At 42.1% G+C, this 15,315-nt stretch overlaps 1 protein-coding gene across 1 annotated transcript; it reads left to right on the top strand.

Annotated features, from left to right (window-relative positions):
- Positions 1–1,195: 1,195 nt before the first annotated feature.
- On the top strand, positions 1,196–10,495 carry tsr1 (TSR1 ribosome maturation factor). Its single transcript, XM_030441303.1, has 15 exons — positions 1,196–1,371; positions 2,139–2,242; positions 2,320–2,548; positions 3,140–3,274; positions 3,401–3,855; positions 4,228–4,372; positions 4,603–4,787; positions 7,518–7,741; positions 7,879–8,038; positions 8,146–8,256; positions 8,375–8,507; positions 9,430–9,546; positions 9,727–9,867; positions 9,975–10,049; positions 10,124–10,495. The coding sequence occupies exons 1-15, from the start codon at positions 1,245–1,247 to the stop codon at positions 10,300–10,302; spliced, it is 2,520 nt and encodes an 839-aa protein (XP_030297163.1). The 5' UTR covers positions 1,196–1,244; the 3' UTR covers positions 10,303–10,495.
- The last annotated feature ends 4,820 nt before the right edge of the window (positions 10,496–15,315 follow it).

Raw genomic sequence — 15,315 nt, 5'->3', positions numbered from 1 at the left:
TACTTTCGCAAACTTCCTCTTCAGAGGGTGCCACATGTGACTGGTAAAGAGTGTGTCTTGCACAATTTGGAGATTTTCCACTCAGAGAGAAGATTCTAAGGGTGACAGCAGATTTGGCTATTTTGAGCCCATGATAGCCTCGATGAAAAGAGAAAGCAGAAAAGGTTGGCCATATAAGGCTTTAAATGCAAATCATGGAATCCTATACATCTGATAATGTATCTTGTCATGCACTTTCTTGAAAAGGTATAAAAGAAACTGAAGTGAAATGATTTTTAACAGATTCATCCAGTTAACATTTCCCAGGAGGAAATTTATCAACTTTTGGAGAGAAAGGACAACTGATCCTAAAGTATAATTTAAAATAAGCATGTTTTAGTCCTCGAGTGCAAGACTACAACAGTAAGAATGGCAATGTAACCTTCGGTGGAAGAATTAAGCTAAATACAAATGATTATGATATTAATATCGATAATAACAGTTATATAAAACACTTTGAGCAGAAACCAGATCTAAGTTCAGATAATTGCCCCAGCAAATTGGTGGTAGTTGACAGGTGTAGCAGACAGACAGTCAGTGGTGTTGGGGGGAGTAGCCGCATGGCAGTGGTGTCGATGAATGTTTTCATGTCAGAAAATGCTTCTCAGTCTTAGTTATACTGCATGACAGGAAAACAAAAGGACTTGGGAGCTAAATTTTATCTGAATGAACATGCAGGTGTTCGAAATTCCAGCACAATTTTGGCTAAGGTCATGGCATTACCTTCTCCTCCTCCTACTCCTGTGAAATCTAACACTGGATGAGAATGAATCATTGTAGAGTGGTGAGAAATAGGATCCAACATTTAATATTGTTATACTGTGGGTACAAACACACTAAGCTCTCAAATTACATTTAATATTTTGTTGTATGTATAATATTTATTCATATGTGCACGTTTTGTATTAAGAAAACAAACATTTTAATTGAGTCTTCACTGTGAATGTATCTTTCTTAAACATCAGCAACCTAATACTCTGTGTAGTTGTAATCTAATGGATGTTATTCTTTGGCATTATGGAGTATCATAAGGCCGTATTAAACAATGTAAATTGGAGTGGAAATTCCATTTAACAAACATATCATTCACACAACCACAACCTATGCTTTTATTTTGAAGACGACAATTCTCCGAAAAGAGTGACGACGCGCCTCCGTCATGACGCCGGCGCGAGTGCGGAAGTGAGTGACTTGAGTTTCCCCACATGGCGAAAATGGCTGCGAACGGGGAAAAACAACAGGGCCACAGACCCGGCATATACAAACAGAAAAATAAGGCCCACAAAAATGGCAGGCACCGGACGAAAGGTGAAATCGAGAGAGATAACAAAGGTGAGCTGTGTTCAGCGACGAAGTGTTATCTAACGACAGCTGTTGGCTGTGTTGTGTTAGCGTGTGGATCTGCAAACACACGTGTTGAGTTTTCTGGTGAATTTGGGGATGGCGTTGGTTCAGTGAAAGACATTTTTGAGTAGTATTTTAACACCTTTCTTTGGAAGACATTGCGTAGCTCTTGCCAAGCGTATCTAAACTGTTGGTGTACACCTGTCTTCAGTTGACGTGTGACCATTTAAAGCGCCAGGGAACCAATCAGGGATCAAAGATACCTCATGAGAGAAGAGACAGTTGTCATCATATGTTAACCTTGGGCGAGTGTTTTGTCAGAACATGTTGTCAAAGTATTTATTGGAGTTTTCTACACCTCACAACTTTACATGTAGTTTAATATTATAAAACTATATTGTACTATAAAGTGAAGCATCAAGTTCATGGCTTAGTTGCAAAGCTGTCTTACAACACAATTGTAAACTAAACTTTGCATGCAAAGGGTATTATATTAAATGGCTTAATACGTTAATATTGTGCCAGAAAGCTTAGCACAAAAGCAAAATGATTAGTTGTAGTTTCGCACAATTTAACAAATCCATCATATCGCAATGTGAAGATTTGCAACATTCTTTGGCACTTTGTGTGTTATGCACTGCAGATACTATGAGGTTTGTCCAATAATGTGTCCAAATTGGGCTTTGTGCATTTGCCACTTCACTTTGGATCTTGAACAACACACTAATAAATCCTTGTGTTGGACTTTCTCTCAGGGAGAGTGTCAGTGACGGCCCTTACCAAAAAACAGAGGAAGGAGCAAAAGAAGATGGACAGAAGGCACAAAGCCAACCAGCTGCGCCAGAATAAAAAGGACATGGTATGTTTTTTTAATGAATTGTCTTCTTTGAATCCCTTGTTGGTGCTGCAGAAGTTCCATGTCTCTTGTCTTTTAAGGTCCTCACAGAAAAGCGACGGCTCGGCAGCAGGGACGGTCCCCCTCATTTGGTCGCTGTGGTGTCCCTCCATGCTTCGGTCGACGCCGGCGCTATCACCAAACTGCTACGTGGGGAGGATGCTGGAGGCATCGCGCATCAGGAGCGATGTGTCAGTGGAATCAGTGACAGTTTTGGGATGATTCTTCCTCGTTTTAAACAAAGGTTCACCTTTGTAAGCCAGAGCACAGGTAATAATTAAGTGATACGGAACAGTGGTCCCTTTATATAACAGAACTGAACTGAAAACTGATAGTGTATCCACCCATTAGTTTTTCAGATATTAATGCAAAGCTGTATTTACAAACACAAAAAAACACCCACCCCACAGCTTCTGCCAGGTTGTTCAGTACATGTTTAAAATAACTGCAGACATACGCTTCGGAATTACACAAGAACATAAAGGCAACCACTCCATAGAAGAGCCCCAAATCTTATCAATGGCAGCTTATTTCCCTCTGAATTAATGTTATTATTATTTTTTTTCAAGATCAAGGTTAGGCGTTCATTACTGTAGCTAACATAATATTAAAATTGTCCTCGTTAAGAGACTTAGGTTGGTCTGTGGAGTTCAAAGATAAGTACTCCAGGCAGTACAGGCGAAGAGTAAAGAAAACACTCTCAAGGTTTAGGCGATTAGAAGCAATCATCTAAAATGTTATTACTAAAACAACAACTAAATACTAACAACAAATAAAAGATCCCACAATGCCTTTTTGTTGTACCATTTTTGTCTTCCTGTTGTCCTATTCTGAAGCTTCTGTTGTGGTTTCTTTGGACAGCTGACATGCACTCCCTGCTGGATGTCGCCAAGATTGCAGACAGCCTTGTTTTTGTGCTGGACTCGACAGAAGCCTGGGACAGTTATGGAGAGTACTGTCTCTCCTGCCTCTTCGCCCAGGGCCTCCCCAGCCATGGTGGGTGTAAACTGAAGCTCACCACCGGAGCTTTTAGACTTCTCTATTGATTTTTTAAAAATGGATTTCTTTTCTGGTGTGCATTTTCTAAGCCCTTGTGTCCCTGTCTCTGTTTTCACCATGTAGCACTGGTGTGTCAGGGTGTGTCTGATCTTCCAGTGAAGAAGAGGGTCGAGTCCAGGAGAGCCCTGTCAAAGATCACTGAGATCCGTTTTCCTGATGCCCGTCTCTTCCCTCTGGATTCAGAGCAGGATGCCACTCTTCTTCTAAGACACCTAGGCAGTCAGAGACAGAGAAAGCTTGGTTTCCGTTCCAGACGTTCCCATCTTTTGGCTCAGCATGTCACTTTCACACCCAACAGCCCTGCTGAGGGGACAGGCGGTGGACCCACTGGGCTGGGAACCCTCTGTGTCTCCGGGTACGTCCGCGGCCGTCCTCTACGGGTTGACAGACTGGTGCACATCAGTGGACACGGAGACTTTCAGCTCAGTCAGATTGATGCTCCATCAGACCCTCTGCCCCTCAACTTAACAACAGCCAGACCAGCAAAGTCCAGCAAGACAGGAGACATTGACATGATGGTAGGTATTAATTTTCATTGTTTATAAGCTTATAAATTTGTTTTAACGCCACATATAACAACAGATTTATCTGCTGTTCACCTTAACAGAGACATTACATAAGACTATTTTGTGTATTGATTTCATATATTTTTTTTCTCACCTTTGCAGGCAGCCAGTTCTTTTCTTCATACTTCTTAAATAAGTGTGCACTTTTAACAGCTTTACCATGCAGAAATAATCTACAGCAATACAGGAGTGATGATATTGATTATAATGAGTGATCCAAGCAAGATATTTGAGCAAATTTAAGTAAACACAAGAATGTAAAACTCTCTTCATGTTCCCACAACAAGTGTAAATGTTGAGATAACTCAGGGGTGTTTCTCACAGGATGGAGGAGAAGGCGAGGCTCCAGTGCGGATGCTCATGAAAGCGGACCCAAAATCCAGAGAGAGTTTGCAGGCCGAGGCCGAGGTGGACCCCATGGACGGAGAGCAGACGTGGCCGACAGAAACAGAGCTGCTGGAAGCCGAAGGTGCCAAAACAGAATTTGCACATAACAGCATTCTGAGATGATATTATTGGTTAGAGGCAATTTGGCAAAGCCTGATACAGTCTTGTCTGTTTTTTTCACATGTCCTTTTATTACATATTATTTTTAACCATGATGTGATGCCATGAAAAAAAAGAGTTAAACATGAGGAAAAACATAAAAGAGCAATATTTTGTCTTAATGTTACTGTGATGTTTCTCTCGGCTGTTTAGCGGCCAGGAAGAACAAACGTGTGATGAAGGTCCCAAAAGGAACATCAGACTACCAAGCTACGTGGATTGTTGATGAAGACGAGGATGAGAATGCCGACACGGATGAAGAAAGCAGTGATAATGACGATGACGATGACATGTTGGATGAGGCCATGGAAGGAGAAGATGAAGAGACTAACTCTCAGGTACACGGTTCAGCATTGATGTAGCGCAGACTATTGATCATTTTCTTTGTCATACTGTATATCTGTCGTCTCGCAATTTTCTTCATTTTTGTTTGACGCCTCTTGCTTGAGAGCAGCAGCTGAGTGGTGCTGTTGAGTTCCAACCAAGTGGATTCCTGAGGCTACAGGTCTGCGTACCGTGTCAAGGGAAAAACACAACAGGACTCAAACAAATGCAGAGTGATACCATGTGGCACACATTAAGGACTTAGTCTCCATTGAAAGTTCCCAGCATTTTTTAAATTCTTAAATTTGAATGGTTTTGGTGAGTTAAAAGAAGAAAAAAACAGCAGGGATTTAGTTCATAACAATATGAGTCAGAGAAAATGTTCAAAACCTTATATTTACCATATTTGATATGATAAACTCAAATGCAAACTGTAAATTCTGCCACTAGGGGTCTCTCAGTCAAAACACTAAAAACAAAAGATGTCTGAAGATGTTGTGCAGTGGGACTGTCAAGTTGTTTTCTTCATAGTCAAATAACCATGACTCAGAGGAGGAATAAAGTTTATTTCACTTTCGGTTGAGTCACACTTGCCAACTTCCTTGCTCACCACCCGACATATCATTTAGTGCTTCCTTAGAAGTTATAATGACAGGAAACCAAATGAAACACACATTTACCTTGATTACAATTACAGATTTCTCTGGGTTTCAATATTGTTGGTAACGCAGGAGAATGCAAGTACACAACAAGGTCTAGTTGTTTTTTTTTTTTTAAATTCCTGTTAATTCATTGAAATCTTTCTTAATTGGTTAACCAATTAATAGTTTCAGAACTGCCCTACTTCAGCCTGAGCACACCTTTAGGATGAGTTTAGTCAGACAGTGTAATCTTATGGAGGATGAAGAGGACAATAATCTGTGGAGGAGCTCTGAGTGTCAGCGGTTTCCGGGGCTGGAGCGGTGCATACGTGACCCGCCGTCAGTGCACCTCGTAACTGAGAGGCACTGTTTGTTTTCTCAGTGTCTGTCTCTGGCCTGTAGTGCCAGGCTGCTCACCACAACAATAGTGTTTGGAGCAGGAGTCCCGAGAGAAGCCTCCTGTCTTCCTGTCCTGTGAACAGAACTTCCTGTCTGGACGAAAGGGAGGGGTCGACCATTTATTTTATTTCCAGCTCTGCTTGAAAAGACGTAGGGGAAACTCTCCTTATGCAATGAGTTCATTACGATCTGTAATTGTTATTAGCATGCGTTTGATGTTAAGGTCCGCGTACAGGAATACATATTTAGGAGAGGGTAACAATGGGGAAAAGGGTACTTCAAATGATAATGATTATTATTACTGCAGCGAGGATGTTGGAAAGGTTGTGAATCAACCCCATGCTGAGCGTTTCCCTTCATGTGTGTCTCTGCCAGTTGACCGAGCACTGTAAAGCATGTCGTCTTTGATGATTCATTTCCTCTTACAAATATATTGCCCGTGGAGGTTACATTTCTAGAGGTTGTCAGAGTGGATGTCTGGAAACACCGGAGATGGTCTTTTTTTTTTTATAGATACACTGATAAAGACACACAATTCAAATCTATGCAAACCAGGGAATCCCATAGTTTGAATCCTGGCAACTTCCTTATCACATTCAAACATACCGATGCAAATACTACCATGCAAAGTATGAGTCTTCTCAGAACGCTGCTCTTATTTTGGCTGCTTTTAGTCTTGTTTATGCTTGGCTATTATACAATAACAATTTCTAAACATAGAATCTCTTTGACCGCACTTGTTCCCAACATGTGCGTCTAGTCATTGTTTGTTTGTTAACGGGGAGGCAGAAAGCAGCCTTAGGGAACTAGGAAAAGAGGTGTGTATGTCTGGATTTGGTGTTATATGTGCAAAAGCATTTAATACTAAGGTTCGGGGTAATAGCTCATTAATCAGGGATGTTCAATCAGTCAGTTCACACCATTTACAGGAAAATGTATTTCCAATCTAGTGGTAAACCATTTTTATTTTTTACTACTGAATGTGAGAATTTGCCTATATGTACTTTGAATTACATATTATGTTCATATTCAAAGCATTTTTTTAGCTTTAAAGTGAAGAACACGAAAGGAACAAAACAAAAGAATAATAATGAAGTAAATTAGAATTAAGTTAATTCTTTTAAATTAAGGTAACTGATCCGCAAATTTAATAAATGTCCTTTTTTTGGTTAAACCAAAGTTTTCTTCCTCTTGGGGCTTGAAGTTTTGACCATTAGGTCTCGTTTATAAACCTTTTCCTCAAGGATTTGGGAGTATTTTTACTTTTAATTGATAACAATTAGCCAATAGGCGGACAGGAAAGGGGAAGAGAAAATAGGGTAAAGAGTGGATGTGGCACAGGCCCATTTTGATGCCCCATCTTCAAACCTGACACACTAAATTATATACAATATGGTACTGATGGATACTTACATCTTTTAATGCACACGTCATTTCAGTCTGGTGTGACCCTTTTCAGACCAGAAGCTTCAAGCATATACCTCACAATGTCAAAAAAAAAAAAAAAAAATGTTAATAGTCACTCCTTAGGGGACAGGGAACAACAAAAAATACTTTTAATATCTTCACTTTTCAACTTGCACAAGGGTCTACGTATGTTTACTCACTCAAAATCAGTGGAATTTTCTGTTCTGGCCTCTAATATCAACATGGCTCAGTTGTGCTATACTTCGGTACAAATTGTTCTGTATCCTTCCTGCTCAGGAGCCAGGTTCAGGCTGTGCCTCAGAGGAAGAAGAGGATGAGGAGGAGGAGGAGGAGGAAGAAGAGGTATGCGCCACAGAGCGAACTGGAGCAGATCAACGCTATGATGAGCACATTGACGAAGCTGCGGAAGAAGAGGGTCTGAAACGCTACCGTGAAGCTCGAGCCAACGAAATGTTTCCTGATGAGGTGGACACGCCCCTCGACATGGCAGCCAGAATCAGGTCAGTTGTAATTATATGTAGGATGAGGGGTAAATATGCAAGTGTTGTTCGGAAGGAAAACAAATTCTGAGATAACTTTCTTTACAGAGTTTGATCATTGCCTCGTTTAATCTCTTTTCTGTTGCCTCTGTGAGTAGGTTCCAGCGCTATAGAGGCCTAAAAAGTTTCCGCGCCTCGCCCTGGGACGCCATGGAGAACCTGCCTCTCAACTACTCGCGTATCTTCCAGTTCCAGAGCTTTGACCGCACTCGCCGCCGCATCCTGGCTGAGGCTGCAGCTGAGGAAGAGGGAGCTATGGTAATAACTGACCAACAAAAAGCAGTGACCATCATCACTGGGAAATAAACTCTTGATGCACTCTAGATTTGCGGCTTCACTGACTTTCGTTGCCCTTTCTGTTCCAGGTCGGCTGGTATGTTACGCTTCACATCGTCGATGTGCCTGTTTCTGTGATGGAGAGTGTGCAGTCAGGCAGACCTCTGACTCTGGTGTCTCTGTTGCCTCATGAACAGAAGGTATGACAGTCATCCAGAAGTGGTTATAACTGTCTGTTTGAAACAAAGGTCAGCTGACGGCACAGTATTATTGTTATTGATTTTTCCTGGCCTCATCATTTGGTTCCTCTCTACACAGATGTCAGTGATGCACTTGTTGGTGAGGAGACACCCCAGTAATACAGAGCCGATCAAATCCAAAGAGGAGCTGGTGTTTCACTGTGGATTCCGGAGGTTCCGAGCTTCTCCGATCTTCTCTCAGCACACCTCAGGTAGAAATAGACAAGACTAAACACACCTCTAATTATACCTCTTATTTAAATCATCCCATACATGCATTCAAGAACTGAGATTGCATTAATAAGTGACCTTTTGTATTAACATCAGTTGGATTTTTTAAAATATTCTTGACAAAGTATATTTGCACATTTTGGTGAACTTGGGCAAAGGAATCTTACCAGTAGAGCTTCTCTCTTCAAATCTAAACTTCTGAGGTCCTTTGCTTCAGTATTTCCATTTTCTGCTACTTAATACTTTCACCCTGCTTCCATTTATTTGATAATTTTAGCAACTACTCCTCTGCAGATTCAGATTATTCAGCGCTGACTGGCTATTGCTCATGACGTCGGACACTGTGGTGACCACTAACAGGAAAAGAATCAGCTCCGGTAGTCAGTTATTAACATATTGTCAAGACGAAAATAGCTGAGAAAGACTGACAAAACAAAAAAAACACCAGTCTAAGTAAACAAATACAAATCAAAGCAGGAACAAACAAAAAAATACACCAGACAGCTAATATTAAACCTTGTCCGTAATAGACAGTCATAGTCAAGTACATTTATTCTCTTAATAAATCGGAAAAGAATGGACCCCATATTTTCACAAATATATTGGAATGAGGTTTTTGCCACTTTGTTATGACACCAAAGGACACCCCAGGAACAGAGGATGACGTATTCTTTGAATCGTTCAGTCACTTAAAGGCCAGTGAGTTTGATGTGTTGCTTGGTTTTCTAGTTATATGACCAATTATTTGTCGTTCAGTAGCATTATGGATTTGCTGTTACTTCTATTCAAAAACTACAGTAGCAGAATGATTGTTGGAGCAATTGGTCCGCAGCAGATTTATCTGTGGGACATACAGCTATAAATGAATTATTGAGCATTGAACTCAGCTCTGCTCTTCTGTAGCTGACAAACATAAGATGGAGCGCTTCCTCGGGCCAGACGCCCCCACTGTGGTGTCCGTGTACGCTCCAATCACCTTCAACCCGGCGGGAGTCCTGCTCTTCAAACAAAGGAATGATGGTGAGATGAAAAGGCGGACCTTTATTTGAAAATTAAGTAGATTTTATTTGTGGCTTGGCTGCCTTGATTTTGACCTTTGGACTGTTTGCTCTGTTGTCTCTTAAATAGTTTTATTTGATTATCCTTTTAAGTTAATTATCGGTATTTGAGCTTGTGTTCTTGTTTACTGTGTCTTTCTAGGCATCCAGGACCTTGTGGCTACAGGCAGTCTGCTCAGCTGTGACCCTCAGCGTGTTGTGCTGAAGAGGATTGTACTGAGCGGACACCCGTTCAAGATTAACCGGCGTTCTGCAGTCGTTCGTTACATGTTCTTCAACAGAGGTGAGAGGATGTTGTTATACTTTGACAACAGGATATCAGATGATGGTTCATTCCTTTGTGGCTTTAAGCTTCACGGTTACCTGGTAACCTTTGTCTTTCTTTGTCAGATGACATCATGTGGTTCAAGCCAGTGGAGCTGCGAACAAAGTGGGGTCGGAGAGGCCACATCAAGGAGGCTTTAGGTGAGAAAATTAAAAATAAAGCAATGTGTGTTATTCTCCTGCCAATTCTGACCGCTATATTTATTTATTTTCAGGAACTCACGGTCACATGAAGTGTGTGTTTGATAACCAGCTGCGCTCTCAAGACACAATCTTGATGAATTTGTACAAGAGAGTGTATCCTCGCTGGACGTACGACCCCTACGTGTCGCTGCCTTTACCCTGGGTCAAGAGAGAGATCACTGTGGAGATGGATGACTTGGACATGGAGTAGTGGAGGGACAAAAGACAGACTTTACATCAATGTGATCACATGGCATTTTCAAAAAGTGTAATGTGTATTAATTAAAACTATTTAGATAAAAAGTATCCCATGTTTAATGGTTTATCTTGAGCAGGGCTGCTTGTGTGTTTGGCCCACCACGTTTCTACTGAAAAATGAATTTAAAAAAACAAACTACAATATAAATCGCTGTCTATGATGTTTATTTATTTTTCACAATCTAAGCATGGCGTCCAGAGTAAAACTTTTCATATTTATCGACAGATCAGAGATTCCCCAAGGTCCTGATTTCTTCAGATCTAGGTCACAGGTAACCAGAAGCTATTGGGTGCACCTGTGATGTTCTCCCTCAGCTGGCTGCAATCAGTCAGCTGGGAGACTTTAAACGGGGGCTGCAGTTCCTCTGTTCAGATGGTTGTGTGTTTTCAGGGAGTCAACACCATCAGTTGGCTCTCTGAGTTTTATGTTTAGGTGAAAATCTAAGTTGAGATTTATTTCTTTTGACCAGTTTCTATCTGTTTTGTTTCCCCCCTGATCAGTGACTCCCACCTCACCTTTGGTTTTTACGTCCAATGTTTTTTGTTCATCTATCATTTTGATAGAATCAGTGGGTGGCTGTGGGTTTTATTCTCACCACCACCTTTTCAGACATGATGGCACCAGTTTGCTTTGACCCTTTTGTGATTTGTTCAGAGCCTTGTTAGTTTCCCAACCTGCGACCCCTGTCCTTCAGGTTTTGTTTTCTGGGGAAACATAACAGCATCAACATTCTGTCAATTTAGGAAACTTGGGATTTTATACCATTATGCATCATAACAACACATTACAGCAGGTGTTTGTTTTGGCCCCTGGCCCACAATAAAGTTAAAATCCTGCCCCATTCAAGCATGAGAGTTTGGGCTTCCTGATCCTGAGGTTTCTTGTTCCATTTTTCCATTTTCCTTGTTGCTGTGTCTGTTTTGGCCACTAGATGGCAGCGATGAATAAGAATTCATCGCGCTTCCACACGACTTTGTTTGAAATGGCTCAGAAGTATTTGAGTGACTACCATCGAACAAATAGCTGTGTATGATTAAACGGATGGTGAGGGCTGTTAGAACAGCAGCTGGTGGGTCACTAATAGTTTTTACATTAGTCATGTATCAAGCCCATTAAAACTGGCAACTCTTGAAAGTCACACAGATGTGGCTTAAAGCCTGCAGCCACATTAAAATGCAATAACTGGGACCAAATCATTATATTGATAATGTTTTGGGTATTTGAGGAACTTTAATCAGGGATAAAGAACTCCCAAGTTAAACAGAAATTCTCGCTGAATGACTTCTGGCCTTTAAGATTTTGACAAATAGCAGCTGTCAGCCTCATTTATTTATGTTCATTATTTATCACAAACACGCCTTTCAGAGATGAGGCAGCCAGGACCTAACTAATCACCAGTCTTGGGGTGAATTTAATGCCGTAGTAAATGACATTCAACACAAAATACAAGACTTTTACACTTGATTAAGCTATTTTAAGTGTGAGGGTACGAGAGCAAACAACAGCTCTACAAACTATTCTCCGGACACGCGTTTGATATACTTTCTGTTTCGTGTTATTCGTCGAAAGTGGTGTAACTACAATTGTACGAGCATTGAGGAATAGATGTATTTATAGCACTATTACCAGACAGTGTACACCCCTCCATACCCCTGGCTCCCTCTCTCTCGGTGGTGGTCCTGACCTGAAGCCTCCTCCCCAGCTTTAGTCACACACACACACACACACACACACACACACACACACACACACACACACACACACACACACACACACACACACACTCACTCAGATCACGACCTCTCTTGTCGCTTTCAAACTGAAGCTGAGATGCTCTACAGCTTTCCGTCCTTCCCCGACCCAATGCTCTTTTTCTTAGGAAAACACTTGATTTATGAATTGCAATATTTATCATAAAACCGAGCTCCCGCATGCTTTGCAGCAACATGATTCATCCATGGGCTGTGTTGGGACTGCACCACAGATGCATGCCAATATGTCTGGGGAAACCAGAAGGTGAAGACTTTGGGATGGAGAGGAGAACATGATCCAAGAAACAAAAGGGGAGCAAAAGTTCAGTGCGTGCTGTTTTATTTGGAAAAAGTTGAAAAAAAAAGATAATACAATCGAGAAAGACTAATGTCTCTATTGCCCATGGGGGGCAAGCTGGGAGCTCTGGACAGTTTTGTGGTAACACTCAATTTATTTCCTGCTTTGCTTCTTTTTTTTTTTTTCCTCTTTCTTACATGTATCAAGGCAAGGGCACAGTAACTGATGTGTTGAACACATCTTGTTAAGGCGGAGGGGAGGGGTGTTGTGTGTTCTGCTGGCCAGCAGTTCATGACGAGGGGAGGGGGAATTCAATACCCCCTTGATGGAGAATGCTCTTAAAGTAACACATGTACAAAAATGGTTCTGAGTTTAGATGCGTGCACTGCATTTTTCCCTGACACTATCAATTTGAAACAGATAAACATTTTGCTGCTCGGGGACCAACTGCGACGTGGTGAGGCCGACTCCAGCCCATAAGTGAAGTGTGTGTTTGGCACAGGCCACTGTCAGAAGACGTGCACGCTGGTGACTTAGTGCTGTTTGGATCAGGAATGTCTTGCGGTTCCCAGTTCACTGCCACCACACTCAGTTGGCTCCCACTGAAGATATAATGGGTGAGAGATTTTTCCGTTGGATGTGGATAAAGAAGCGGAAGGAGAGAGAAGGGGCAGTGAGGGAGTGAGAGATAAGGGAAGAGCCAGTTGATGTTCAGCATGAATAAAACCAGAAGTGGTGGGAGGAAGCAGTTGAAGGAATGCAAAACGGGGGGATGCATAGAATTTGGAAATTAAAATAAAAAAGTTAGTGGGTGAGAGAGAGGGAGAGGGGTTGAGAGAGAGAGAGCAAAATGGAGGAGTGTGAGAGTCTGAGGCGGTGTGGGCGAGGGAGTAGGAGAGCGAGAGTGGCTGGCGTTTATGGATTGCAGATGTGGCGCTATGGGGTTTTGGCAGGGGCCATGCGCGCCTGAATCCTGCACCGGCTGGGTGGCACCGGGGTGAGAGGGAGGTCACCGCACCGCAGCACACAGCCCATAAAACACTGAGAGTAGAGGGGGAGAGGAGAGAAAGAGAGAGAGAGAGAGAGAATAGGCCTCAAATACACACTAACCCCGGACGGCAGGGCAGCGGGGCCGAGCGGATCACACTCCGGGTAAAAGCACGCACAGGCGTACCCAAACATCCTGCATGTGTGAAGGCAGGCTACCCCTGAAGCCATAGGTTAACTCATAAGAGTTAGGATGAAGTGGAAAGCTGATAAGCTTATCTCAGATTTAATAAGGATGGACCCTCTGCAGACACCTCCCCAGCCATGAGAAATCACACCATCTCCACTGTTTTTGAAAGGAAAATGTTCCACCTCCGAACGCATTAGTGCTGAATTTATTACAAGCGCCTTTGAGAAGATTACAAAAGAGGAGCCGGCGAGCCACGTGTGGATCAGAAGTGTTCATCTAGTGTCAGTTCTCGTAGGTTCATCCACTCACTTGCCACTATAAATTCTGCCTTTTCTCTATTCATCCTCATCATTCTTCATTCTCCTCTGAAGGAGGAGGAACAGCGGAGATTGTGGGATAAAATTGCCAGAGCTGGTCTTGGCAAACTTGTAGATGAAGCCTGAAGTTCCTTTTTCATTTCTCTTCTGAGGAAATCGCTTTCTTTACCATGTGGTACCCAGCACTGGGGTTAGGGTTTCGGAGAGAGGCGTGTCGTAAAGTTGAAATATTTTTACGAATCTGTCAACACAACCAGAATGGCTTTTAAAGCCACCATGATTTCACTGTGTCTCTTCAGTATACATTATACATTAGCCCCCTGTTGGTGAGAGGGCTGAATAATCAAGCCATGTAGTGCTGCAGCTCCGACAAGTCAGACCTGCAGATGTAGACGTGCTCCGAGTAAAGTTGCAGTTCCTGAGATTTCAAAAACTTCTTCCACCTGCAGTCAACGAGAGGCACAATTGTTGAATTCTATGAAAAAGTACACCCACAAAGTTCACGGGCTGCATCGTGAACGTAGCGCACATTGCATCCTGCGGATGTCTAGTATTAGTCTGAGGACGCGCACAACCGACGGATGCAGGACACGCAAGGTAGCCATTGTGTGTACACAAACGCGTTGTTAAATGTAGGTATATTAGTTTTGTCCTCTGTCCCAGGAGGATCCACTTTTGCCGAAAAATGGGTTTATAATGAAATAATACGTTTTTGTGTGGACAAGTTAGGACAAGTAACCTTTTATACAAACTGTTAATTCTCTGGCTCAAATATTTGATATCGATTGGAGGATGGTGTGAAAAAAGTAAAATGGCCAAAAAAACCAGCAGCTGTATAACACACGTCCTACTTTCCTTGCCTGTAGGGGGCCACAGCCTAATGTGCAAACATCTGCGAATCGGGTACATTTCAAAACTCTCAACTTGCATCTTTTCCTTCCGTCAGTCCATCCCACCGAGTACGCGTGAAGAGGCGCCACTATTCCACGTCTCTTACCTCGAAAAACTAAAACACAACACTAAAAAATATGAATTCATGTGAAATAGAAACACTATTATCTCCAAAGTGCAGCTAAGGTACTTGAGTAAAAGACGTTTTTTTTTTTTTCAACTTGAAGGAAAACTGAGCACTGATTTTTGTTGCAACATAAAACCAAATGACAACACCGGTATCAAATGGTAAAACAAACTTGAACGGGCTCAAGTGTTTTTGGAAATATAACCCGTCCTGCCCGTTGAAGAAAAAAAAAAAAAAAAAAAAAAAACCTTTGAGGAACATCTCATGCACTTACTGTTTATGTAGGTGCTGCCTGACAATACTTTCGCATTAGGTCAGCTCTGTTTTTCTCTTTCTTTTGTGATATCCTTCCTTCCCCTCTCTTGTTCCCCTTTTTCTCCCCCTTAGCCTGGTCCTGACTCCCT

The sequence above is a fragment of the Sparus aurata genome, chromosome 2 (genome assembly GCF_900880675.1).
Source record: "Sparus aurata chromosome 2, fSpaAur1.1, whole genome shotgun sequence".
Lineage (NCBI taxonomy): Eukaryota > Metazoa > Chordata > Actinopteri > Spariformes > Sparidae > Sparus > Sparus aurata.
The sequence above is the reverse complement of the archived record's forward strand: the minus strand, read 5'-3'. Positions and strand labels throughout refer to the sequence as shown.

What these genes read in the sequence shown, in the direction of transcription:
- tsr1 (XM_030441303.1), top strand. Translation starts at nt 1,245, where the DNA reads ATGGCGAAAATGGCTGCGAACGGGGAAAAACAACAGGGCCACAGACCC. An exon ending in CCAGGGCCTCCCCAGCCATG is followed by an intron (nt 3,275 to 3,400) that starts GTGGGTGTAAAC and finishes TTCACCATGTAG; the next exon opens with CACTGGTGTGTCAGGGTGTG. An exon ending in CAGGAGACATTGACATGATG is followed by an intron (nt 3,856 to 4,227) that starts GTAGGTATTAAT and finishes TGTTTCTCACAG; the next exon opens with GATGGAGGAGAAGGCGAGGC.